Below are 26,067 nucleotides of genomic sequence, written 5' to 3' on the forward strand. Positions count from 1 at the left end.
GTCTGTATATATATTATAAAATATATTGCAATGCATTCAAAATTCTCACATTGGAAATAATAACAATCTAAACAATGAAAGTATCAAAATTGTTGGCACCATTTTTTAAGGCTGTGATGTCAATCCTATAATAAAGTCTTTATTTTGGGGATGAAACTACCATTTAGATTAAAATTTCTTCTATTATTGACCTAGTGGATTTTAAATAGTGTCAGCAGGAGGAGTAGACTTCAAATTAAATTCCATTTGAGCAAATAAAAAAGCATTTAATCATTTCAGCATTTTCCTCTTTATTTTTTTCATAAGTAAAGATTTTATTAGCTCAACTCAGTTCATTGAATTCTTCTTGAAATGTGCCATAAATCCATTCATATTTTAATACTGTTATGGTTGAATTCATATATTATCACGGAAAGTTACCCAGAATTTGAGAGTCCCTTCCCTTAACCCTGGATATATGATACTTGGAAAAGAAGCTGTTGCTGAAAATAAAGGACTTTAAATAGATCAGTAAATGGAATGTCATTTCAAACTTAATATCAGGAAAAGCTTCTAAATGAAATGTTTTGTTGATTTTTGGAAGGATCTTCTACAAGTAAGATTGGCCATTTCCACTCTGGAAAACAGTATGGAGGACCTCAAAAAACTAAAAATATAAGTACCATATGATCCAGTAATTCTATTTCTGGGTAGTCATCCAAAGAAAATGAAAACACTAATCCAAAAAGATGTATGCAACCCTATGTTTACTGCAGCATTATTTACAATAGCCAAGATATGGAAGCAACCTAAATGTCTACTGATAGATGAATGGATAAAGAAGAATATTATTTTGCTATAAAAAAGAATGAAATCTTGCCATCTGTGACAACATGGATGGACCTAGAGGGTATTATCCTAAGTGAAATAAGTCAGACAAAGACAAATACCATATGATTTCACTTATATGTGGAATCTAAAAAACAAAGTAAACAAACAAATAACAACAAAAAGAGAAACTGACTCATAAATACAGAGAACAAACAAGTGGTTGCCAAAGGGAGGAGAATGGGGGGAATGGGTAAAATAGGTAAAGGGGATTAAGAGGTACAAATTTAAAATAAGTAAGTCACGGGGATGAAAAGTATGGCATAGGGAATATAGTTAGTCATACGGTAATAACTTCATCTGGTGACAGATGGTAACTGTACTTATCGTGGTAAGCATTTGATAATGCATATAATTGTTGAATCACTATCTTATACACCTGAAACTAATGTCAACCAAATTTCAATTTAAAAATTTTAAAAAGAGTCCTAGAGTCAAAAAACCTGTGATTAAATAAGCATTAAGAAAAGCTTCATACAGCAGTTTCTTTGTCCTGGAGATACACAGTGCATATGAGTATATTAAAACTTCTGTGAAGTCCAATAGTAAAGATATCCAATGAACCGGTTTAACCAAGTATCTCCTATACCTCTTTTGACCACAGAATCTATTTTGACTATAATACTGCCTGGAATTAATAGTCCATAAAAAAGCCCTTTGTGGGGGAGGGCAGAAAGAGCCCTTTGGAAAATACCGCTTTAACTGAAATCACCCAGATTTCCCTTAAGTCCAGACTTACTAAGTTTTCTAAGCTATGTGAACTTCTAGAACTATACTCGCTTTGAGGGGTGCCTGGGTGGCTCAGTCTGTTAAGTGATGGACTCTTGATTTTCAGCTCAGGTCATGATCTCAGGGTCGTGAGATTGAGCCCCGGGTCAGACTGCGTGCTGGGCATGGAGCCCACTTAAGATTCTCTCTCTCCCTCTCCTTCTGCCCCTCCCACCCCTGCTCTCGCACTTGTGCACACTCTCTTTAAAAACAAAAACAAAACTTGCTTTGAGTCAAAAGACCAAGAAATTATATATTTTCACTTAAATGTTTTACCACTACTTAATTGTCTGCATGTCCAAGGATCCAAAAGTTCAGTCAAGAATGGTCTGTAATGCTTTATACTTTTAATTGTAGTCAGTGTCTACAAACTTGGCTTTACTGTTTTTCTTTTCAAACTTTATTCATTAATTGCCTTTTATTTATTTTTTCAGGGGAACATTATTTAATCTTTTGGTAATTTTAATTAGTGAACCTCAGATTCCAAAATCTTGTCCTGTGTTTGATATCCAGTTGGTGGCTGACTCAACTTTAGTTGAGATGTCTTTCGATGCTGAGGTGAGATGAGATTTTGGGGGTAGACTAAATATAATATGTAGGGGTGCCCTGGCTTTCTGTCTTCTAATGTGGAGCATGATATTGTAGAATATAGAAATATAATTTAATCAAAGAGTAAATATTTTGCCATTAACCTCAAAACTTAGATAGCTATTCTGTCAATATTAATATATCTGTTTTATACATTTTTTAAAAGATTTTATTTATTTATTTGAGAGAGAGCACATGAGAGGGGGGAGGGTCAGAGGGAGAAGCAGACTCCCCGCTGAGCAGGGAGCCCGATGCGGGACTCGATCCAGGGACTCCAGGATCACGACCTGAGCTGAAGGCAGTCACTTAACCAACTGAGCCACCCAGGCGCACCTGTTTTATACATTTTAAAGTATGTATACTGGGGTGCCTGGCTGGCTCAGTCAGTTAAGCATCTGCCTTCAGCTTAGGTCATTATCTCAGGGTCCTGGGATTGAGTCCCGCATCGGGCTCCCTGCTCAGTGGGAAGCCTGCTTCTCCCTCTGCCTGCCATTCCCCCTGCTTGTGCTCTCTCTCTCAAATAAATAAAATCTTAAAAAAAAAAAAAAAACAATGTATACTAAGTATGTATACTAAGAAAAATAAAGTATGTATACTAAGGAAAATAATTAGTATTCAGTATGTATTCGATAAATCTGTTTGTCTCTATACAAAATATTTATGTATATCTAATTCCACAGTAGGGGTCTAATAGTAAAAAAGCACTTTTTTTTTTTTTTAAGATTTTACTTACTTGAGAGAGAGCGAGAGCAAGAGAGAGAGAGAGAGAGGATAAGCAGGAGGGAGGGAGGGAGGAGAGGGAGAAGCAGGGAGCCCGAGGCAGGACTCAATCCCAGGACCCTGGGATCATGACCTGAGTAGAAGGCAGACGCTTAACCAACTGAACCACCCAGGCACCCAAAAGAGCAGTCTTTAAAAGATTTTAGGGCTAACTCTCTTGCCTTAGTTTACCATCTCCTTATCTATCCAAGTAGTGCAAACTCAGCGAGAATTACTTGTTTTTCTAAGGTTTTACTAAAACATTAGAAATATCAGACTATCTAGAAAGCATATAATCTGAGAGAATAAATCAGCTTAATATTAGTTTATTTTGAGCAGAACAACACAATTCTTTTTAAAGGATGGGATATGATTTGATAGTTCTTAAACATACAATTAGAGTTATGTTTTAGAAAACTCTTAGATGTATTCAGTCACTCAGTAAATATTTATTGAAACTCTATAATGAGCTAAACAGTGTGCTAGGCAGTGGGGTCCCAACAAGAAGCAAAACAGACACAACCTCTGCCCTCACTGGTTTATAATCTGGTTAGAGAGACAGACATTAATTAAATATAACATGAATATAATATTCCTCTGTATGAATATTATAGCCCTATTCATATATATGAATATTAGAGACTACGTGGAGACTATGATACAATTTTCAACAGTGGAGTAAGTGGATTAGGGATTAAAGAGTGGGATGGAAGCAAGACTTAGGCAGGGCTAAGAAGCTAGTGCAGTTGTCCAGTGAGGAATGACAGAGGCCAGAGTGAAGCTATCCTCAACCCCCGAAACGAGACTTAGGCCCTCATTTTAGAGCTCTCCTAACTTTCTATACTCTTCTTTCAGAGCTCTTATCTCAGTTAGCACTGAGGCATTTATTTATTTGATTGTTAGACTGTTGTTTGTCCCCCACTATCTTCCATGAGGGCACGGTCCATGTCTCTGTTGCTCCCCATTGTATCCCCAACACTTAGTACAGTGTCTGATGCATATTTGTTGAATAAATTAATGAAGAAAAGAAAAGGGATGGTAGTTGTAAAGAGGACAGATTCCAGAAATTTTTAGGAAATTGCATCAACAGGTTGATGTGAAAAAAAAAATTCTGGCCTGGGTGTCAGATAAGAATTACAGCAAGAAGAGTAGGTTCAAAAGGGAAACAATGAATTTGGTTTTGGATTCGCTGACTTGATTGCCTATGGTATTTCCATATAAAAATATGTAGTGGGCAGAATAGATAGGTCTGAGTTTCCTGCTTTTAGACTTGGTGATCTTTTGCACCTGGGCTATTAGTGCAGCCATGAGCAGATCATACACATTTTGGTTCCAAGGTCTAACAGACTGGGAGATTTCAAACTAGAGCTCTTTCTTGCAATGAATACTGTTTGGGAAGATGCGTTGGCCTGTAGAAATGCCCAAAGGCATAGCTCTCATGCACCAAGTGGTGTATGGGCTAGAAGAGTAACTTGAGGCTAGAAAACAGCCTCACTAACTGGAGTTCTTGCAAGAAAAAGAAGAAAAGTCTCTAAGCCCTATATTTACCCATTTTACAGACTGGGCATAAGCTTAAATTTCCCAGAGAATCTCCTACCCTAACTCTAGGGAACATATTTCAATAGTCTTGAAAGGATGTAGGGTTATTGATCTGAATGATTCTGCAAATCAAGTGCGCAGTTTTTTTGTGTGTTAGCATTCTGTGGGCCATTGTATCTTCTTTCCCTGATCCACCTTCTTAAACATTATTCAATGTGTAGTCTTTTTATGAGGGCCATTTTTTTGGGGGGAGGGAATATCTGAACCAAACAGAACAGGAAAACTGACCACACTCATTATATTTTCAGTTAATCAAAAATTCTTTTATAAGTACCTAATGGTAACCAGGAGAAATTACCATTTTTTTTGGCTCTGCCAATTATATTGTCTTATTATTTAAAATTCTAGTTACGGAAGCTTATTGTGGAATATACAGATACAGCTACGGCACTTTTATACGAGATACTTCTTGTCTTTCAGCAGGTACAATATATATTTTTATCATACATATTATATTGTATGATTGTTATATATATCATATGACTATTACATACCTGTGATTATATATCATATGAATAATATACCTTTAGTATATTTATATTAGAGATGGTCTCCAAAATCAGCTGACTTAAATGATACTACTTTTGCTCTTAAGTACTCATCTAGTTTATTTTCCTAAATACTGATTTTATTTTTAATTTTTTTTCTAAATACTGATTATAGAGAGTTCATTAATCAAGATAAAATGTATTAGAGGGTGGGGTGGGAGGGATGCGGTGACTGGGTGATAGACACTGGGGAGGGGATGTGCTCTGGTAAGCGCTGTGAATTGTGCAAGACTGTTGAATCTCAGATCTGTACCTCTGAAACAAATAATGCAATATATGTTCAGAAGAAAAAAAGAAGAAGAAGATAGCAGGAGGGGAAGAATGAAGGGGGGAAATCGGAGGGGTAGACGAATCATGAGAGATGATGGACTCTGAAAAACAAACAGGGTTCTCGAGGGGAGGGGGGTGGGAGGATGGGTTAGCCTGGTGATGGGTATTAAAGAGGGCACGTTCTGCATGGAGCACTGGGTGTTATGCACAAACAATGAATCATGGAACAATACATCTAAAACTAATGATGTAATGTATGGGGATTAACATAACAATAAAAAAATTTTTAAAAAAAGAAGATGGAGAGAAAAAAAGATAAAATGTATTAGAGAATGAATTTCTTTTCATGTATAAGTTGGACTTCATGAACATAACTTGTTTATTTCCTTGCGTCTTTCAGGGAAATCTTGGATTGGGATCAACAAAGTTTGCTATTAGCTGGATGATGTCCTTCCTACAAAGTCGTCCTCCCATAGTAAGTACCAAGAAGCAAAAACAAGACCACCACTCACAGCTAATTAAATAGGTGCTCTTGTGCTTAATTAATAAAATACAAATTTTCTCTATAAGTAGTCATTTATAAAACAGAAGCAAAATGTAAATCTGATGATTTTATTATTTAATTAAAATAAAGCATTTTTATATTTGGGGCCTGAGTGCTTAAGGTACTGAAATGATATCCTTTGAAAAAAAAAATTTTTTTTTTTTTGAGAGAGAGCATGAGCAGGGAGGGGCAGAGAGAGAGGGAGAGAGACTCTTAGGCAGGCTCTACACTCAGCACAGAGCCTGATGTAGGGCTGTCTCATGTCCCTGAGACCATGACCTGAGCCAAAATCAAAAGTCAGATGCTTAACCAACTGAGCCACCCAGGCGCCCCCTGAAATGATCTCTTAAATGTGATCTTCATTTCAGGAAAAACCCTAAAATATATTCTATAGGAAACAGAATATATTAAAATACTGGCTGTATAAGTAAGTGAAAATATTAACATGTCTTTTTTAAAAAAGATTTATTTATTTATTCGAGAGAGCGAGTGAGCAAGAGTGAGCAGGAGGGAGGGGCAGAGGAGAGGAAGAGATTCCTTAAGCAGACTTCCCACTGAGCGGGGAGCCTGACAATGCAGGGCTGGATCCCAGGATCCTGAGATCACGACCTAAGCTGAAATCAAGAGCAGGCTCCTTAACCAACTGAGCCACTCAGGTGCCCCCTGAACATTTATCTTTTTTTTTTTTTTAAGATTTTATTTATTTATTTGACAGAGAGAGACACAGCAAGAGAGGGAACACAAGCAGGGGAAGTGGGAGAGGGAGAAGCAGGCTTCCCGCTGAGCAGGGAGCCCGATGCGGGGCTCGATCCCAGGACTCTGGGATCATGACCTGAGCTGAAGGCAGACGCTTAACGACTGAGACACCCAGACGCCCCTCCCTGAACATTTATCTTAAACAATGAGTATGAGTTGGCCAGTATGAATTAACACTTGGGCTCACTGGGGTACTCTGTCCTGGCTACCGCCATCCTAGTCCATAGTACCACTGTCTCTGTCCTTGACATTACAATCACATCCACATGGTCTGTCCCTATCTTCCCACCAACTAGTCAAAGGGATCTATTAAAAAAAAAGATCTGATTATGTCATGCCTTGCTTTAAATCTCTCATAAAAAAGAGATAGCCTACAAGGCTCATCTAGTCCCTCACTCTTCCTACGTGGGCCTCTTAATCACTGCCAACCTCCAACACCCCCAACTCCATCACAGGACCTTCACTGGTCCTTCTGCCTGTCTGAAATGCTTTTCCTTCCTTGTTCCATGTTAACTCCTACTAATCCTTCAGGCCTCAGTGCCCCTTCCTGGGACATGGTGGAGGGATGATTTTCTCACCTCTGACTAGATCAGATCCCCCATTATTGGCACACATAGTCATAGCTTGGTGTCTTCTTCCTTTCCTTCATAGGACTTGTTACTGTTGCAGTTGGCATTTGTTGGTGTTACTATTTGGTTCTTCCCTGTGGTAGCCCTTAGTGCCCACATACATTCTGGCTCTCTCTCCTTCCAGGCACATGGTAGGATTGTACTTCCTCCCCACTTGTAATTAGGTAGGTCTCTGTTCTTGCTTTCGCCAATGGAATGTGAGCATCAGTAGCTGTGTCACTTCTTGCCAGAAGGTTTAAGAGCAAGCGCATGCTTCTCTGCATTATCTTTTCCTTCTGGCATGGTGACTGGCAGCATTCCATAGAGTCCTCAGTGACTACAATGAATAGAACCCCCTCCCCCCACCCCGCCAACCCATAAGGGACATCCAGTGTAAGCAAGTGGTAAACCTTTGTTGTGAAATTTGTTACCACAATATTTTATGAAATTTGTTACCACAGTACAACCTAGTCTGTCAAGACTGACACAATGTCATTCTCCCCCAACAGACTCCAAGTGCCATGAGGGTGGGAGCTATGTCTGTTGTGGTAGGCACATAACGGGTATTCAATAAAATATCTGCTGGATTAATTCTATAAAAGTTTCATCCCTTAATCTCTTCTCATTTCCCCAAACTTCATTCATATATTCATATATTCAGTCAACATACATTTAATTGGAGATCTCTTCAAAAAGTAGTAAACCAAACTAAATTTTCATTGCTAATGGAGGACTTGACATGACATAATATGTTCTCTTTTCATATACAAACATGCCTCTGCTGGCCATCAGTGGTTCCCTACTTTGGGCTATTTTCTATAGTTATGCTGAGTATGTCCTTGGGAATGTAGATTTTCTTGCCAGACCCCTGTGACATATGTTTACAAAAATCTGGTTAGCGCCAGAGGGTACACACTTGTCAGTATTACAGCCAGCTGCCTTATACGGAGACTGAGCCCATGGACTTGGCTCCTTGAGCAACACACAGACGCTAACTAGTCACTGGCTCCCTTCAAGGAGTATCATAAAGTTCTAGTCATTCATGGCAAGAGAAGCTCTTCTGTGCAAGATGCAAGACCCTCACTTTTTCTGTGCAGTGGTTGCAGAACCTATCATCACACATCTCAACTGATGTGTGAAGTCTGGGGGTACTAAAGACTCCAAGCCACAGGGAAGTTTCTTTATCAACCTCTAGGGTTGGTTCACCAAAGGAACTGAGTATGAAGCCAGTCTGTGACCATAAAGTATGCCAGGATGAAAGGTGGCAAAAGGACCACTAGCACTGTTGAAAGCTTCAATATTAACTCCGTTCTAAAGAGTATGGGTAGAAACAGGCCATTTGAGCGAAATGTGCAAGCAAGAAAACTGTTGTGATCATTGAATCTACCTGCATGTCAGTCAGCTCTGATTCTCTTGCTGGGTTAGAGCAAGATGCAAAAGAAGTTAAAAATTTAATCCCCAAATGGTCATTGCTTTGTTCTACTGCTCCAGACTCTCCAACCTCAATCTGTGTTTGCCTGACACCATATTTAGTCAATATGTGTAAACAGATCTGAATTGGGGTGAACCCATTCCAAACCACCCATCCTACTTAAGAAGGGCCAGTACCAACATCAATTGAAAAGGCAACACATTTATTGATACTAATTTCTTTTTAAAGATTATTTATGTATTTGACAGAGAGCTAGAGAGAGAGCACAGGTAGACAGAGCGGCAGGCAGAAGGAGAGGGAGAAGCAGGCTTCCCGCTGAGCAGGGAGTCCGATGTGGGGCTCGATCCCAGGACCCTGGGATTATGACCTGAGCCAAAGGCAGACACACTTAACCGACTGAGCCACCCAGATGCCCCTATTGATACTAATTTAATGGGCATGCAAAGGGACCTGGTTAGAGCTTGAAAGGACACTAGAGTTCCTTTCTGTTTTTATAGTAGCCTACACTTACACATAGTTGTTTGAAAATGTGCCCCCCTCAAAAACAAACAAACAAACAAATAAACAAAAACTTTTGGAATCCATTGTTCTTGGTTTTTGTTATTTGGTTCTGTTTTTTTACACTAAGTGTAGGGGCTTGAACTCACGACCTCAAGATCAAGAGTCGCATGCTCTACCAACGGAACCAGCCTGATGCCCCTTGGTTCTGTTGTAAATGACTTTTTTGTGTGTGTGAGAAGCAGCAACTCAATAACTTCACATTATTGCTACTATTTCCATTTTAATTTCCCCCTCAGAAATGATAGCAGACATACCCTTGATGAAAAACCCCAGCTAACAGGGGAACATCAACATCATTGCTTGTGTCAAGCCTGGTTTTCTTTGCTTTCTCACTTAGTGTTTCTTAAGGTGTTGTCGAGGAACAAAACCATCAGAATTGTTATGGTAAATATCTCGAGGGGGGGGGGGTCAGGATAACGCATGTGTATTGAGCTGCCTAGGTGATTTTTGTGCACACTAAATTTTGAGAACCAGCGCCTTGGAGGAACCCTCTTTGAAAGTCCCAGGAAGTTTATGTCTGGGGGCCATTTGTCCTTCACAGTAGAAGAGAAGAGAAACCATCTTCCGTCCTGGAGGAGGCCATGGACCTTTCCAAGTTCCCCTTCTAGCCAATGTTCTCCTTTTACATTGGAACCGAATTTCCTTGACAGTACTCATTCTGATTCTGCTTAGAGGGGGGCGAATGGTAAACCCAGTCGGTCTATGGTCTGGTGCTCTCTGAGAACCATTTCAGTGAGAAACAGTGCAAGAGTATTGGTGTAGGGGTGGTGAGGACGTCAGCCTAGCTTCAGAGGTGAGGCCTCAGCTGAAACAGGTGCCGTATGCGTGGCATGCGGCCTACATGCAACTGCTTTTTCCCTGTTTAGATCACTTTCGTGGCCAGTATTGTGAAACAAATGGTAAAGGGGCTTTCAGCTTCATTTCAGTTGCTAAGTCCCAGCCAAGCAGTTCTGTTGTATCAGCAATTTTACATCCTCAAGAGCTGCCTGCGGTACAGCAAGACTTTAGCTGAGTATATTAGGAACGACTACAGAGAAGAATTCAGGTAAGAAAAGTCTGAATCTAATCTGCAGTAAAATCCCCTCATTTCTGATTTTCAGGCAGAACTGCAACATGGCCCAATATGTAGAAGATGAAATGAAGATGGGCAATTCTGGTTTTATTTTTATTTTTTTTTTAAGATTTTATTTATTTATTTGACAGAGAGAGACAGAGCGAGAGAGGGAACACAAGCAGGGGCAGTGGGAGAGGGAGAAGCAGGCCTCCCGCCGAGCAGGGAGCCCGATGTGGGGCTCGATCCCAGGACCCTGGGATCATGACCTGAGCCAAAGGCAGACGCTTAACCGACTGAGCCACCCAGGCGCCCCTTTATTTTTTAGTTTTAATGATTTTATTTATTTATTTGAGAGACACAGTGAGAGAGGGAACACAAGCAGGGGAAGCGGGAGAGGAAGAAGCAGGCTTCCCTCGGAGCAGGGAGCCCGATGCGGGGCTCGATCCCAGGACCCTGAGCCAAAGGCAGACGCTTAATGACTTAGCCACCCAGGCGCCCCTGGTTTTGTTTTTAATAGCATCTCACACTTTGATCTGTGGTAAGGTAGGGTTTGGGGGAGCTCTAAGAACCACTGTGTATTCCCAGGCTAGAAAAGACTAATGAAACCTCAAACTCTCTTTGAAGAACTGTTTCTCACTCATTGTCTTTGTTGCAGGCAGCACCTCACAGAAGTGGTAATGATTTTAACATGCTGTGAGGAATCAAGAGTAACAAACCCTACTGAAGGGGATGATGAATTAGGGACTGTGAATTTAACTGAAGCATTGCGGGGGGGAAAAACAATTGATAAAGGAGAAGCAACGAGTGTGGTTATTACTTTTTGTTTGTTTCCTTTACCCCTCTCTTCCTCAGGAACAAAACAGTGAGGAAGAGCAGTAACAAGCACGGGTTCATCAGCCAGCTTGTTCTGCACCTTAGGGGTTCCTCCTTCTATTTATAGGCTGGCAGCTGCTCAGCTCTGCATTAGCACCTATCAAGGAAAAAACCCAGCCTGCGTCTGACTTAAGATGAAAAGGGTACAGCAGGCACAGCTTTGCTCCCAGTTTGGGTGCAGACATAAAAGGATGTGCAGGCATACATTATGGCCCTAGATGGGCTTTTTAAAACATTTCAGCCCAATTTGTGGACCTTGTTTTTCCTCCATGTGGTTTTACATCATAGGTTCCACTCTGGCTCCTAGAAAAGGGTTTTTTTTTTTTCCCCCCAGAAGGGTTTTGTTTGGCCTGCTGGGAATTGGTCCACACAACCTAATTTTTTTTCCTCTTTTTTTTTTTCTTTAAGGTAAAATGCATATACATTGAAATTCACTATTTTAAAGTGTGCTTTTAATACATTTCACAATGTTGTGCAACCATCACCACTGTCTAATAGCAGAACATTTTCATCACCCCTAAAGAAAGCTGGTACCCATTAAGCAGTCACATGCCATGCTCCCCTCCCCCCCAGCCCTTGGCAACCACTAATCCACTTTCTCTCTTTGTGGATTTGTCTGTTCTGGACATTTCACATAAATGGAATCATACGATATATGGCCTACTGTGTCTGGCTTCTTTCACTTAGCATCACGTCTTCAAGGTGCATCCATGTTGTGGCATGTCTCACACAATCCAATTTTTTTTCTTTTAAGATTTTATTTATTTATTTGACAGAGAGAGACACAGCGAGAGAGGGAACACAAGCAGGGGGAGTGGGAGAGGGAGAAGCAGGCTTCCTGCTGAGCAGGGAGCCCTATGTGGGGCTCGATCCCAGGACCCTGGGATCATGACCTGAGCCGAAGGCAGATGCATAATGACTGAGCCACCCAGGCGCCCCGACCCTTTTATTTCAATTTCCTGCATATTGCCCAAGGAAACAAGAAGCAGGAGCCTCAGCCCACACTGCGGTGAGGACAGTCCTGACTTCCCTACTAATGCCTTCATAATGGATACATTATTAATGAAATTCACCTCCTTTCCTGTAGTAAAGTGTCTCAATGAGCTGAAAGGCACACATATCAGAGATCTTCTAGGTCACCCAATAGGGGAGATCAGACAACTGAAAATGCTGGCCAAATCTTATGGCTTAGACCCCCATATCCAACAGCCCTACGCCAGTGAGTGTATACGTACTGATGTGACCAATGTGAAATTCTTATTTTTAAAGCAATTTTGTTTCTTTTTATGATTTGCAGGTACTTTATTCACATGCCAGCCTTGGAAAAAAGGCTCCCATTGCGGTACCCTCTTACCCAACCTACCATTCAACTTTTTCATGAAGTTCTCAAGTTAGTTGAACAGAAACAATGTGTGAAATATTAACAAGAGTCTAAAATGTTAACCAGGAGTCAACCTAATATTTATGAGAAAACTTGTTTGATTTGTTTAATATCTGGCTATCCCTGTGTCTCATAAACAGATTTTATTTGAATGTTCCAACAATACCTGTAAGACAGGTCCTTAGAGTTTTTTATCTGCCACAAAAAAGAAACGGTTTAAATACACTGACATATGTAAAGTGGTGCTAAAAACAAGCGTTTCTCTAAAAAAGTTTCTAAAAATAAAAAAACTACAAAGGTTACAGAAGCCCATGGAGAGCAAATGTAGAAAGTGCAACCTGATGAGTTTTGTTAGTGTAATGATGGTGAGTGGTATGAAGCCACTGAAATGTCCAAAGATAAACTGTGGTTTACAAAGTGATCATTAGAGAAATGCCGAGTAATAGGTAGACACCCTCCTTCTCCACCTGTAAAAATTCTAGTGAAATAAGTATTCATGACAGAATGAACAGAAGAACACAGGCATAGCTATAAGGAAGGTCGGGTCCTCATTTATCGTGGGGAAGGAAGCTTGGACTTTCTTCAACACAATTAAATGCATTCTGGTGCTCAGTTTCAGGCACCTGTGGGCTAGTACAAGCAGTCTCATAGAGTCTCTGTGGAGGAGAAATCGTCTATAAGCAGTTATGACTCTCCCAACCATTGAAAAAAATGTCTTCACTATATCTTATGGCAATAAACTAATCCAACAAAAACTTCACTTTGGTGTCACTGTGAGATATTGAATTTGGGCTTCTAAAAACTTAGAAAGTGGGTCCTCTATATGATGCCTTGAAAGAGGATCAGAGAAAACCCCAAAGAAAGAGCTCCCCAAACAGATGTGCCCATGCTGTGCACTGGAGAGAGGATTAAACTTACTCATGACATTTGATTACTGCTTGCGGCTGAGCCATTAACCAGCTATTTGACCTCCAACAAATAGTCTATTCTACTATGTGGAGGGGTGGGACGAGATGTTCTGCAAGCTCTTGTCCAGCTCTAACATTCCCACTTCTTAATGCTCTGTGATGGGGGAGTGCATTCCTCTGCTCAGTGGATGATTTCACATGGATTCCAAATAATCCTTTCTTTGGACCAAACATTTCCCTTTCAGCTGGCACCATCATCACCCCACAAAGCATCCAAGCCCCCTCCACTATCACCCATCAAGGACTACAAGTCCTCTAGTTTCCACTCTGGGGGCAGTGATAGGGGGAGTAGAATGGTGTTTATGAGAGTTCTGGGCTGTTATATGAGGGACTGCTCCCAGAAGATGGTCAATCAAAAGCATATGAAAAGATCCTTGGGACAAAGGCAACAAGACTTCAAACTGTACTAATGAAGGACAGTGGGCTGACCACTGGTGAATGGTGGAACCCACCGAATGACAGAAGAGGATCAACTCGGCTCTACCTCAGCTTCTAAACAGTGCCCTGGCTCTGGGCCGGAAGCAGCACTGGCTATAGACAGGGCTTGGGCTTCCCTCCCACGTGCCTGAGGTGCTTGATGCCTCTCCTCTCCCACTGTTCTCTTTTCTCTGAGAGCATACTTTATCAAAGCTGTGGGAGCAAAAGCTCTGTCAGAAGGCATCTGCATCTTTCCATGTAGGGCTACATGGGTGGCATTCTTGAAAGCTAATGGTTGAATATTTGTCATCTTGATTTTCTTACAGCATTTGTCTATTTGTTTGCACAGTGGGGGAGGGGAGCCCCCAAATCAACACTTTAAAGGGTTAGCCTGCTACAGTTCTTTCCTACTGTTTTTTGCATTGTTGCCAAAGCCAAGAAAATCACTAAATAATCCATCTTTCTTAGTGATCAGAACACATTTGATTGACTAAATATTGACTTCCACTACAAAGTAATTACTTTTAGGAAATCTAATTGTAGAAAAATTTTGAATATGAAAATCACATATATAACTTTTTACAAATACAAAGGATCATCAAAAAAGCAAGCACACATAGCTAGTTTTCAGGCTGGGCTGAAGATTCTGGACTCTTTGACCACTTTTATAATATATATGCATTGCCATTTACCACCCACACTAAAAGTAAACTCACGGTAATCAGCTCTACCATTTTATATATACACATATATGTGCATGTATGTGTACACACATATCCAAAATAGGGGGTAAGAGCATGGGTTTTGAGTTTAAATGAGTTTAAATCGAGTTTAAATGGTTGAGTTTTTTTTTTTTTTTAAGATTTTATTTATTTATTAGAGAGAGAGAGCAGGCGCACAAGTAGGGGGAGGGGCAGAGGGAGAGGGAGAAAGAAACTCCCCACTGAGCAGGGAGCCCGAACCAGGACTCGATCCCATGACCCAGAGATCATGACCTGAGCCAAAGGCAGCCACCTAACCAACTGAGTGCCCCTAAATGGCTGAGTTTAAATCTCAGTTCTGCACTAGTTTTGGACATTGGGAAATTACTTAGTATCTCTATGCTTCAGTCAAAACTAAGATAGTACAACCTATCCCATGAGGTTGTTAGGAGCTTTTATGCAAAGATGGTGTTAATACACGTAACCTGGTATGTGGCATGTAGTAAGGATCCAGTACATGGTATTTATTATTATTATTACCATTATTATTACTATCAAATAATATCAAAGCTGGCTAAGAACTTATAGATTAATAAGTACTGGCCTTTAAAATTAAATAAAAAATAAATAAATAAATGTACTGGCTTTATTTTTTTTGGACCAATTGGGAGACCAGCTACTATACTCAGAGAGCCCCTGATCAATATAGCATTGAAGAACAGATTCATTTGGTTATTAAATTTAAAAATTCAATTTTCTGTTAGCAGGAGTGTGACTTAATTGCCAAGTGACCATTTCTATTGCTTACCGCCGTGTAGGACTATTGGACCTAACTGATATTTATCAATGCCAGAGCTGTGTGGGAAATATTCTTCCAAGGGTAGACAGAAAGCGTTTTAATCACGTAAACTTTTTTTAGCCTTTGACTTAAACAGCACGAAAAGGGGGAGGGGCAGAAGGAGACAGAATCTCAAGCAGACTCCCTGCTGAGCGCAGAGCCCAACTCGGGGCTCTATCTCACAACCCTGAAATAATCACTGGAGCCAAAATCACAACCCTGAGATAATGACCTGAGCTGAAATCAAGAGGTGGACGCTCAGCTAAGCCACCCAGGCCCTCTTGATGGAAATTTTTGAGCAACTTTTAATAGTGCTATCTGATTTCTTTTTGTTCATTGTGTTTACTTCTAAAATGCAATTCCGGCTTGTAAGGTCTGATTGAACTTGGGTCTCTGTAGGAGGGAGACAGCCAGAAATTCTCCATCCAGTCAGACCAAGCACTCCTGTATCTGCCTATCTGTGTATCTGGGGTCTGAAGCTTTTCTCATTTTCTCGGTTTCTTGGCTAGAAATCTCAGTAGTGTAACTTTGTGGCTTAGAGTCCAGATTCGATGACAAAAAGACCTTGTTTTGATTCCTTCCTGCCTAATTCCTCATTAGACTTTTAGCAGGTTATTTAACCTCTTCCACAACTTCCACTTATAAGAAAAAGTCTACCTTAAGGGTTTTTGTGAATAGTCATTCATTTATATATAAAATATAATTCTATGGCTACTACATACTGGGACAAACCGTATGGCATTGTCAATATCCACAATTTCATATGGTTCAAACAAATAAAAACACCTCAATAAACTATAGCTATTATCCTAACAGACACATTAACTTGCTTGATGAACTCATACTTTAAATACTAATCGTCTATTCTAATTTCCCAGATGGTGTGGCATTTTGTTATAACCTGGCTTATTCTTGCATAGTTTGAGTAAACCTTATACTATCTAGTTTAATTACAAATTATTGAGTGGGCATAACATATTTAAATATGTTCAAATGGAATTTTATATTTTCTTCCTTGCATCTCCCCAAAATAAAAATCTGTTCTTCCCCCAATCTTCTCCGTGAATGGTACTTCATTCATCCCACTGTTCAAAAGAGAAACTTGACAAACCTCTGGGTTTTCTCCTTTCTTTTCATTCTCCAAATGCAACTGACAAAACTGTAAGCTATTTACAAGTGTACCATGTGATGATTTCATCTGCCTAAACATTGTGAGAGGATTTCCCCCCATCCATCCATTACCTACATATTCTCCTGTTGGGTTTTCTTGGTGAGAACATTTAAGTTCTACTTTCCTAGCAAGTTTCAATTATATAACATGGTATTATCAACCAAAATCACCATGTTATACATGAGATTCTCAAACCTTCATCTTACAACTAAAAGTCTGTACCCTTGAAAGTTGGGAGAGGTAGCAACCTCTCCCTATTTCCCCTGCGCCCTAGCCCCAGGCCATCACTTTCTATTCTGTTTCTATGAACTCAACTTTTTTTGTTTTGTTTTGTTTTTAAATAAAGGGTTGTTTTAAGCCTCTAAGTTTTAGATTGGTTTATTTTTTTTTTAATTTATTTTTTCACACCCAAAGTATTTTATTGTTGTTGTTGTCCTCTACAGAAACATTATTTTCAAATAGGATACATGGTGCAGAGAAAAATTTAAATACAAATATTTAGGTAGTAATAGGAACCCTACCCATTCTCACCAATCTTCAGTTGTTATTAATCACTAAATTAATCTAACTAATTAATCTAATCTAAACTAATCACTAAGTTCAACAGAAAAATAATGAAGCTCACCTTCACGGGAAAGACCCCATTTATCTTTCCAATGTTTCCTGTTTTCTCTTCCTTTCCTTACCTACAAGGGAAAAAAAAATTCGTATCACAGTGGGATGCTGCTGGTGTGTATCAAAAACCCTTGGCAGCAGTTTGTTTCCTGGCCAGCTCCGAGGCCTCTCCCACTCTCCCTGGAGTGGTTTATTAAATAGCAATAGATAAAACAATCAAGAACATTTCCATTTATTTTATTTTATTTTTTTAAAGATTTTATTTATTTATTTATTTGAGAGAGAGAGAGAAACAGCACGAGAGGGGATAGGGTCAGAGGGAGAAGCAGGCTCCCCGCCGAGCTGGGAGCCCGATGTGGGACTCGATCCCAGGACTCCGGGATCATGACCTGAGCCAAAGGCAGTCGCTTAACCAACTGAGCCACCCAGGCACCCCCATTTCCATTTATTTTAAACGTCAATGTTAGGGTAATTCCAAATTCAGTCATTTGCCAGTCAGGTACTCTAGCTGAAGCATTTCACTTGTCTGTATGTTCTTGCTCTTTTTTCCTACGTTGTTAAAATCGTATAAATTTTCCCTTTTGTCACTATAAATGGATTCAGTAATATACCAAAGAGTTCTTCTAGTCCCTTTAAAACAGGATTTCTATCCGTCCAGACACAGCAGGGTCCACACCGGCACTGTCCCTTACCGGGGAGGGGCCCACGGAATCGCACGTGAGTGCTGATGGTATGATGTGCACCAGGTGGGCTGAGATCGTGTCTCACCTCGGCCCTTCCTCGTCGAGCCGGCGCTTAGAAGGGCCTGGTGAGGGAAGGTTTTCAAGCATGGAGGGACAAGGTGTTTGAAGGTTTATTGGTTAGCTATCAGACTGGCTTCTGGGTTTGGGGAAACCTTGAGTCAAAGGATTTTCTTTTCTTTCCATTTTGTTCCGGTCTGCTTTTCCTTTCCTCTTGCTGTCTACTTGGAAGGTGACTCTGACCCTGAAGAAGTAAGAGGGGCTCTGGATAAAAGAAGCCAAAGGCAAAAAGGCAAAAGAAAAGGAAGCAAGATTATGTGCCCCAAGATTCTCAAAAGAGGCAAAGAGGACCTCTAAGTGTCCTTCTAGGTGGCCCTCTCCTCTGGAGGCCCCAGGAGAGGTGTGGGGTTTCAGGGCAGAAGTTATGCCTATAAGTAAAGATATTGGAATTGACCAAACACTAACTCACTTCTGTCCTCTTTCTACTCCTGAAAGTGATGGGGACAGAGTTGTAGCAGTGTTGGCAGTGACTGTGGATATGGTGATCTGTTCGGCCAGCAAGGAAGGCGGTGGAGGAGGGACGAGCTTGTAGATCAAGTGACACAGAGTGACGGTGGGTCTTTGTGGGCTATCCTGCAATAACTGCCATTGTTTATAACATTGTTTCTACAGGGAAATTATTCCGTCTGCTGCACGGCTGACCTACAAACCAATGTGAAAAGGACACATTTATAAAGGGAGTATTTTACTTCTATGAGCAACTACAACCACCAGAGGGTGTAGTTGGGTTAGGAAGACAAAGAAAGAAAAGCAAAACTTTCCTCTAAGCAGAATTGACTCTTAAACTTTTAAAATTCCTGTGGACCTTCAAAATTAAATTCTCTTGTTGTCATGCTTCTTTAATATGTACTAACATAAATATAGGTGTAAGAAAACTCCTTATGCTCTTATTAAATCAACAAAGATTTATGATGGAAAAGTTTATAAAATTAAATATGAATTAGTATCGTTAATGTAATGCATGCCGTTTTGCTGAAACTCCATCTCCTCTTGCAAAATGAATATGGTAGAATGTACAACATAGGCTCTTGAGTTCAGTATCCTGCTATCACTTTTCACTCTTCTTTTTTTTTTTTTTTAAAGATTTTGTTTATTTGACAGAGACACATCAAGAGAGGGAAACAAGCAGGGGGAGTGGGAGAGGGAGAAGCAGGCTTCCTGCTGAGCAGGGAGCCCTATGTGGGGCTCGATCCCAGGACGCTGGGATCATGACCTGGGCCGAAGGCAGACGCTTAATGACTGAGCCACCCCGGTGCCCCCTGGCATGGAGTTTTAAGATCAGCAAAGACCCGGGCACCTGGGTGGCTCAGTTGGTTAAGCGACTGCCTTCGGCTCAGGTCATGATCCTGGAGTCCTGGCATCAAGTCCCGCATCGGGCTCCCCGCTCGGCGGCGAGTCTGCTTCTCCCTCTGACCCTCCCCCCTCTCATGTGTTCTCTCTCTCTCTCATTCTCGCTCTCTCAAATGAATAAATAAAAAAATAAAATCTTTAAAAAAAAAAAGAATTTATTTATTTGAGACAGAGAGAATGAGAGACAGAGAGCATGAGAGGGAGGAGGGTCAGAGGGAGAAGCAGACTCCCCGCTGAGCAGGGAGCCGGATGCGGGACTCGATCCCCGGACTCCAGGATCATGACCTGAGCCGAAGGCAGTCGCTTAACCAACTGAGCCACCCAGGAACCCCTCAAATAAATAAATTCTTTAAAAAAAAAAAAAGATCAGCAAAGACCCATGCCTTAGCAGTAGGAATTAGGAAACAAAGACATGAAAGCCATATATAGCAGTTTCATTGGCTTCTCCCAGAGGCTCATCTAGTCCAATATGAGTGAAGCTTTGGGGGTTAAGCCAAACTTCAGACATGTTCTGATCTCCTTTTGTGACTCAGTGGCCTGAGGGGTTCCCACTACTCCCCACTCTTCCAAATACCACCTCAAAAAGCAGGTTATAACAAAGGAAACAAAGTGAAAGATTTCATCACAATTAGGATCCTCTGATATCTGAGAGCATGTAAGGTCATTTTAGGGCAGGAGGAGCGAAACTTCTCAAAAAGCCACATTTACTCAGAAAAGCTGGAAGACAGGACAGGAGTTTTGTAACTGTATGACATAATTTGGCTAACATCGTGCATTGGGTTATACAAAATGATTCCTCATTGCCAAGTCTCAAGACTAAATTCAGTTGCCAGTGTGACTTCGGATGGTTCAGTGCTAACAATAATGAAAAGATGCCACAAAATAGTGAATTTTAAGGAGACCAAGAAATATTTCTCTAAAACATAAAGTATGCTAAACATAAGAGTGTGTGTGTGTGTGTGTGTGTGTGTGTGTGTGTAGTGGACCAGATCCAAGAACTAAAGTGGTCCACAAACTGAAATTTGTTGAGATTGGTCTGTTGAAGTGATGCTGATGAGAGCATTCTGGTAAGCTCGAGTCCTCATTCCTTCAGAACAGGACTATCACTAGCATTATTTCATACTTCATCAAGCCCTGACTGGAGCAATGTGTCATAATGGACAGGAAAGGGAAAGGGGGAAAAAGCACCATCTGTCTCTCTGGCAGATGTGCCAGGGACATTCGACATGGGCAAAATGTCTTACGTGGTCTGTCAAAGGTTTAGGAGGTTCCATATGATTTTCAAGGATCTCATTCCAGAGAGAAATCAATTCAATTTAATAAGCATCTTTTCTGAGTTAGCTGGGTACTTAGGGCATACAAAAAATAAATAAAACTGGGTCCCTCTTCTAATAAGCTAAGTTTTCAAAGCTAAATTATTTGAGTACAATCTTCAAATTTTTTTGCCATATCATCTATATTTTTACTTAATATTTTTCTAACATTATTATTTACTCAATAATTTTCTACTCTATTGACCTACTTTAGCCATGTCTTAAAGGATATCTGGGAAATCATGGAGTTGATGTTCTAGATATATATTTTCAAGTACTTGTGTGTACATATGTTTCTAATGTACATTTTTAAATAAACACAATTTTTATATTTTTACATGTCCTTTTCTTAGATTACCTAAAATAATCTTTGTACCCCACTATGAGAATGATAATAGTAAGGAATACTCAAAGAAAATATTTTGCAAGGGCAGAACAGGTCAGATGATAGAGACACAAAGAAAGTGTTACAGGAAATCATAGGAAAAAGTTTAATTTTGATTGGTGCATCTAGGAGGCCTATTTAAAAGACTTGGTATTTGAGGAGGTTTTAAAGATATCTAAGTCTGTGATAATTTTTTAACAGTACAGAACATGGAAAATGGTAGGATTTGACAAAGCTCAGTGGTTGGTGAGTGCACAGATATTCCTATATTATTTCTCTGTAGCTTGAAACATTTCACCATAACAATAATAAAGTGTCTAGGATTTGGAGAAGAGAAAAGCATTCCACGTAGAAGAGAAAGTATGAATGAAAGCACAGAATCCTGGGGGAGCCTGGGTAGCTCAGTTGGTTAAGTGTCAGACTTTTGGGCTCAGCTCAGGTCTTGATCTCAGGGTTCTGAGTTCAAACCTCATGTGAGGCTCCACAATGGGTGTGGAGCCTACTTTAAAAAAAAAGAAAGAAAGCACAGAATCCTGGAATTCCAGCTGGGTGGTTTAGTCAAAGGTCTAGTCAAAGGTGAGTGTTGGGGTCCCTGGGTGGCTCAGCTGGTTGAGCATACAACTCCTGGTTTCAGCTCAGGTCATGAGAAGGAGATCCGAGTTGGGCTCCTAGCTTGCCAGGGAGTTGGCTTCTCTTCTCCCTCTGTGCTACGTACCCCCCAAGGCCTCCCCCCACCGCCGCTTATGCGCACACTCGCGTTCTCTTTCTAATAAATAAATAAATCTTAAAGAAAAGAAAGGTGAGCGCTGGAAAATTAAGATGCTGCCAGATCATGCAGGACCCTGGTTAAATGGTCCTAAGAGTCTGTGGGTGAGGGAAAACATTAGAGGATTCTGACAATGTATAATCAGAGTAGCAGATTAGGAATAGAATTCTAAGAGAAATTTATAAAATGGGGAGAGCCCAGATTTGGAAAGATCATATAATAATGATTCAGGTGAAAATACAGTGGTTTACCTAAGTTTCATAATACCCTGATTTTTTTTCCTTATTCTGCCAGCTTGCATTCTATTTTTACTAAGGAAAAAAAAATCCAGGGCTCCTGGCTGGTTCAGTTGGTAGAGCATGTGACTCCTAATCTCAGGGTTGTGAGTTTTTGAGCCCAATGTTGGGTGTGGAGCCTACTTGAAAGAAAGAAAGAGAGAGAGAGAAAGAGAAAGAACAAAATTCATTCCCACTGGGCAGTCATATTTCCTCCTTCTTAGCCCAGATCCTCTGGTCTCATCCAACTATATTGAAGACCAGGGGTTTGTAAACTTCCTCTGTAAATGGTCAGATAGTAAATATTTTAGGTTTTGTAGGCCATACAGTCATTGCTGTAACTACTTAACTTCATTATAGTGAGAAAAGCAGCCACAGATAATACATATGAGTGGATGTGGCTATATTCCAATAAAACTTTATTTATAGAGACTGAAATTTAAATTTTAGATAATTTTCATGTACCATGAAATATTTTTCTCAACATGTTAAAAATGTAAAAAACCATTCTTAGTTTTTAGACTATAGAAAAATTGGCTTCAGATTAGAGAAATGCAAAATAAAACCACGATGAGATACCACTTCTCACCCCCTAGATGGCTTTATAAAAAAGATAATAGCATTTCTTGGCAAAACTGGAACCCTCACACATTACTGGTGAGAATGTGAAATGTCACAGCAGCCTTGGAAAACAGTCTGGCAGTTCCTTGAAAGGTTAAACACAGAGTTACCCTATGATCCAGCAATCCTACTTCTAGGTATATACCCAAGAGAAATGAAAACATATATCCACACAAAATATCATATACAAATGTTTATGGCAGCATACTCATAACCAAAGTGTACTCATCCATAAAATAAATTATTTGGTAATAAAAAGAAATGAAGTACTGATGTGCTACAATATGGCTGAATCCTAAAAACATGCAAAGTGAAGGAGACCAGTCCTAAAGGACCACATATTATATGATTTCACTTACATGAAATGTCAGAATAGGTAAATCTATAAAGAAAAAAAGTAGATTAGTGATTACTTACAGTTAGAAGGGACAGGGGAAGTGACTGCTTATGGGTGTGGGATTTGGGGGGTATGATGACACTGTTACAAAATTAATTGTGGTGATGGGAGCACAACTCCGTAAATATACTAAAAACCAATGAATTGTACACTTTAAAAGGGGGAACTGATGGTATGTGAATGATATCTCAATAAAGCTGTTAAAGAATAAATATTAACAGGCTACAGACTCCTTGGTCCTGCAGGTTTGCTAGCTCTAGGATAGATACCAGATAAACTGGTACCTCTCAGATGCCTACTAGTGGATTCAGCTATTTAAACTTGGAAAATTGAATTTAGAAGAGCTGGAAGATGACTGTAGTCAGATGGACCTTTGTTGTTGATACTTGGGGGTGAGGGGGTCTAGATGTCTTATAGATGTGTGATGTAAGCAATGATAAACTCCTGTTGACCTGGTGGTTTGTAATTAAAGCCAGGAACTCAACCCACATGCTCAGATACACTCAGACTCATGTTATTTCCAGTATTGGGTTCTTGCATAGACACTAGGCTGTGAAGACCTTCACTTGGCCCCAGCCAAGCTTCTCAAGGAAGCAATCATTTTGTCTATTTCTCTTTTTGTAGACCAGCTGGCTAGTTAGCTGTAATTCTTCAATCTAAATTTTTCTTCTTACTTAAAAAAAAAAAAATTTTTTTTTTAAAAAGGGGAGCTTGCCTGCCTCAGTCGGTGGAGCATGTGACTCTTGATCTTGATGTTGGGTGCAGAGATTACTTAAGAATAAAATCTTAAAAAAAAAAAAAAAGTAAAATAAAATACTGGTGAAAGCTTGACTGGAGGAGCACTTATTTTAGGAATAATGCTTTTAAGAGCCGAGGAAAGTTGTAACCCAGGACTGCTACCCATGTGCTGGTCAGAATAAAGACTGTCCCAAATTTTGTAAAGGACAATCTTATCCACTTCTCTTAAATTCTTAGAATCTCCCAAGTGAGATATTACAAACCTTCTTCAGGAAGACTAAAAATTTTAGGAAACAAAGCACATAGCAGGGTTTCTGCTTTCTTTTTTTTTTTTTTTTAAAGATTTTATTTATTTATTCATGAGAGACAGAGAGACAGAGGCAGAGGGAGAAGCAGGCTCCCCGCGGAGCAGGGAGCCCGATGCGGGGCTTGATCCCAGGACCCTGGGATCATGACCTGAGCCGAAGGCAGGCGCTTAACGACTGAGCCACCCAGGTGCCCGGGTTTCTGCTTTCAAGAGGTTAGTTTCTCAAATGATTTCCAGGCTCAATTCTTAGATAATTTGTGTTCCATTTCCTCTCTCTCTATGCCTTGCAGGTGGTGATAGCTAATTTAAAAAAAAAAAGGAAGAGAATCTTTGGTTTTATCATTATGTGTCAAGAAGAGGTCATCTGTAGAAAAAAACATTTAATATTATGCAGAAAGTACAGCCCCAAGACTCTACGAAGACTTTTGTCTTGTACTCAAATGGATGAATGGATGGAACTGCCACCTTTTAGTAATGTAGGCAAGAACGAAGGAATGAATTATGGGAGGAGCTAAGAATTCAATGATATATACATACTTAAGGAAAAAATACTCAAAAGATCTTCTTTGAAGAGAAGATATGAATTTTAATGATGCTAATGGTGTCACTAAAAGAACCAAATAAGTCCATGATCATTTAAAACACAAAGGAAGAGTCTAAATGAATGCTCCAATCTCCTACAGAATTGACTAGAAAGAAAATGTTGACAAAGATACAGTTCCAATCTAGTTCTGGAGCTCAAATAATGTTAATATATGAAAACAACATTTTTATTTTATTAAGAAAAATGATTTAAAAATTTGTTGGAGTTCAAAGTCAAGCAGAGAAAGTCAATTATCATCATATGGTTTCACTTATTTGTGGAACATAAGGAATAACATGGAGGACATTAGGAGAAGGAAAGGAAAAATGGGGGGGGGGAATTGGAGGGAGAGATGAACCATGAGAGACTATGGACTCTGAGAAACAAACAGGGTTTTAGAGGGGAGGGGGGAGGGGGGATTGGTTAGCCCGGTGATGGGTTTTAAGGAGGGCACGTACTGCATGGAGCACTGGATGTTATACAAAAACAATGGATTGTGGATCGCCACATCAAAAACAAATGATGTACTGTATGGTGACTAACATAACATAATAAAATTTTAAAAAATAAATTAAAAAAATTTGTTGGAGTTCATAGTATAGCATTAGAAAAATTAATTACCATAATTATTTCAGCAACTAGTTACTGAGTATCAACTATGTGCTAGTCACTGTAAAGAATAAGAAGACCCAGTGCCCATCTTCGAGAAGCTTACTATATAGCAGGGGGAATAGGTTAACCACAGAAATAATTATAACATAAGGTGGTTGATAATAAATGACCAGGAGGTTCGAAGTTTTGTGAGTTATCAGGAGAAAAGGCTTTTCTCTTATTGAAATAATCAATAAAATTCTCATGAAGGAAGCAGCATTTGAGATGAGAAACAGTAACATTTGCATAGTCTGGGATATGAGAGAAGAGCATTCTAGGTGGTGGTACCGCAACAACAAAGCACAGAAGTGGGAAAGCAGGAGAGGTTTTTGGCAAACAGAATGGCTATTTTGCCAGAGTATAAACTACTATATATATGTATTTTTTATTTTATTTATTTATTTTTTAAAGATTTTATTTATTTGACACACAGAGAGAGAAAGAGCACACAAGCTGGGGGGAGGGGCAGAGGGAGAGGGAGAAACAGGCTCCCCGTGAGCAAGGAGCCCAATGCAGGACTTGATCCCAGGATCCTGGATCATAACCTGAGCTGAAGGCAGATG

At 39.9% G+C, this 26,067-nt stretch overlaps 1 protein-coding gene across 1 annotated transcript in view; it reads left to right on the top strand.

Annotated features, from left to right (window-relative positions):
• CUNH12orf56 (chromosome unknown C12orf56 homolog) overlaps positions 1-12,651 on the top strand; it is a 97,200-nt gene extending 84,549 nt beyond the window's left edge. The window contains exons 9-13 of the mRNA XM_035002886.1: positions 2,070-2,193; positions 4,930-5,004; positions 5,800-5,874; positions 10,167-10,345; positions 12,525-12,651. Of these exons, the coding sequence (XP_034858777.1) occupies positions 2,070-2,193; positions 4,930-5,004; positions 5,800-5,874; positions 10,167-10,345; positions 12,525-12,651 (580 nt within the window). The remainder of the gene's footprint in view (positions 1-2,069; positions 2,194-4,929; positions 5,005-5,799; positions 5,875-10,166; positions 10,346-12,524) is intronic.
• Positions 12,652-26,067: the final 13,416 nt, after the last annotated feature.

The sequence above is a fragment of the Mirounga leonina genome, unplaced genomic scaffold, assembly GCF_011800145.1.
Source record: "Mirounga leonina isolate KUSES-001 unplaced genomic scaffold, KU_Mleo_1.0 Mir_126, whole genome shotgun sequence".
In the NCBI taxonomy this organism is placed as follows: Eukaryota; Metazoa; Chordata; class Mammalia; order Carnivora; family Phocidae; genus Mirounga; species Mirounga leonina.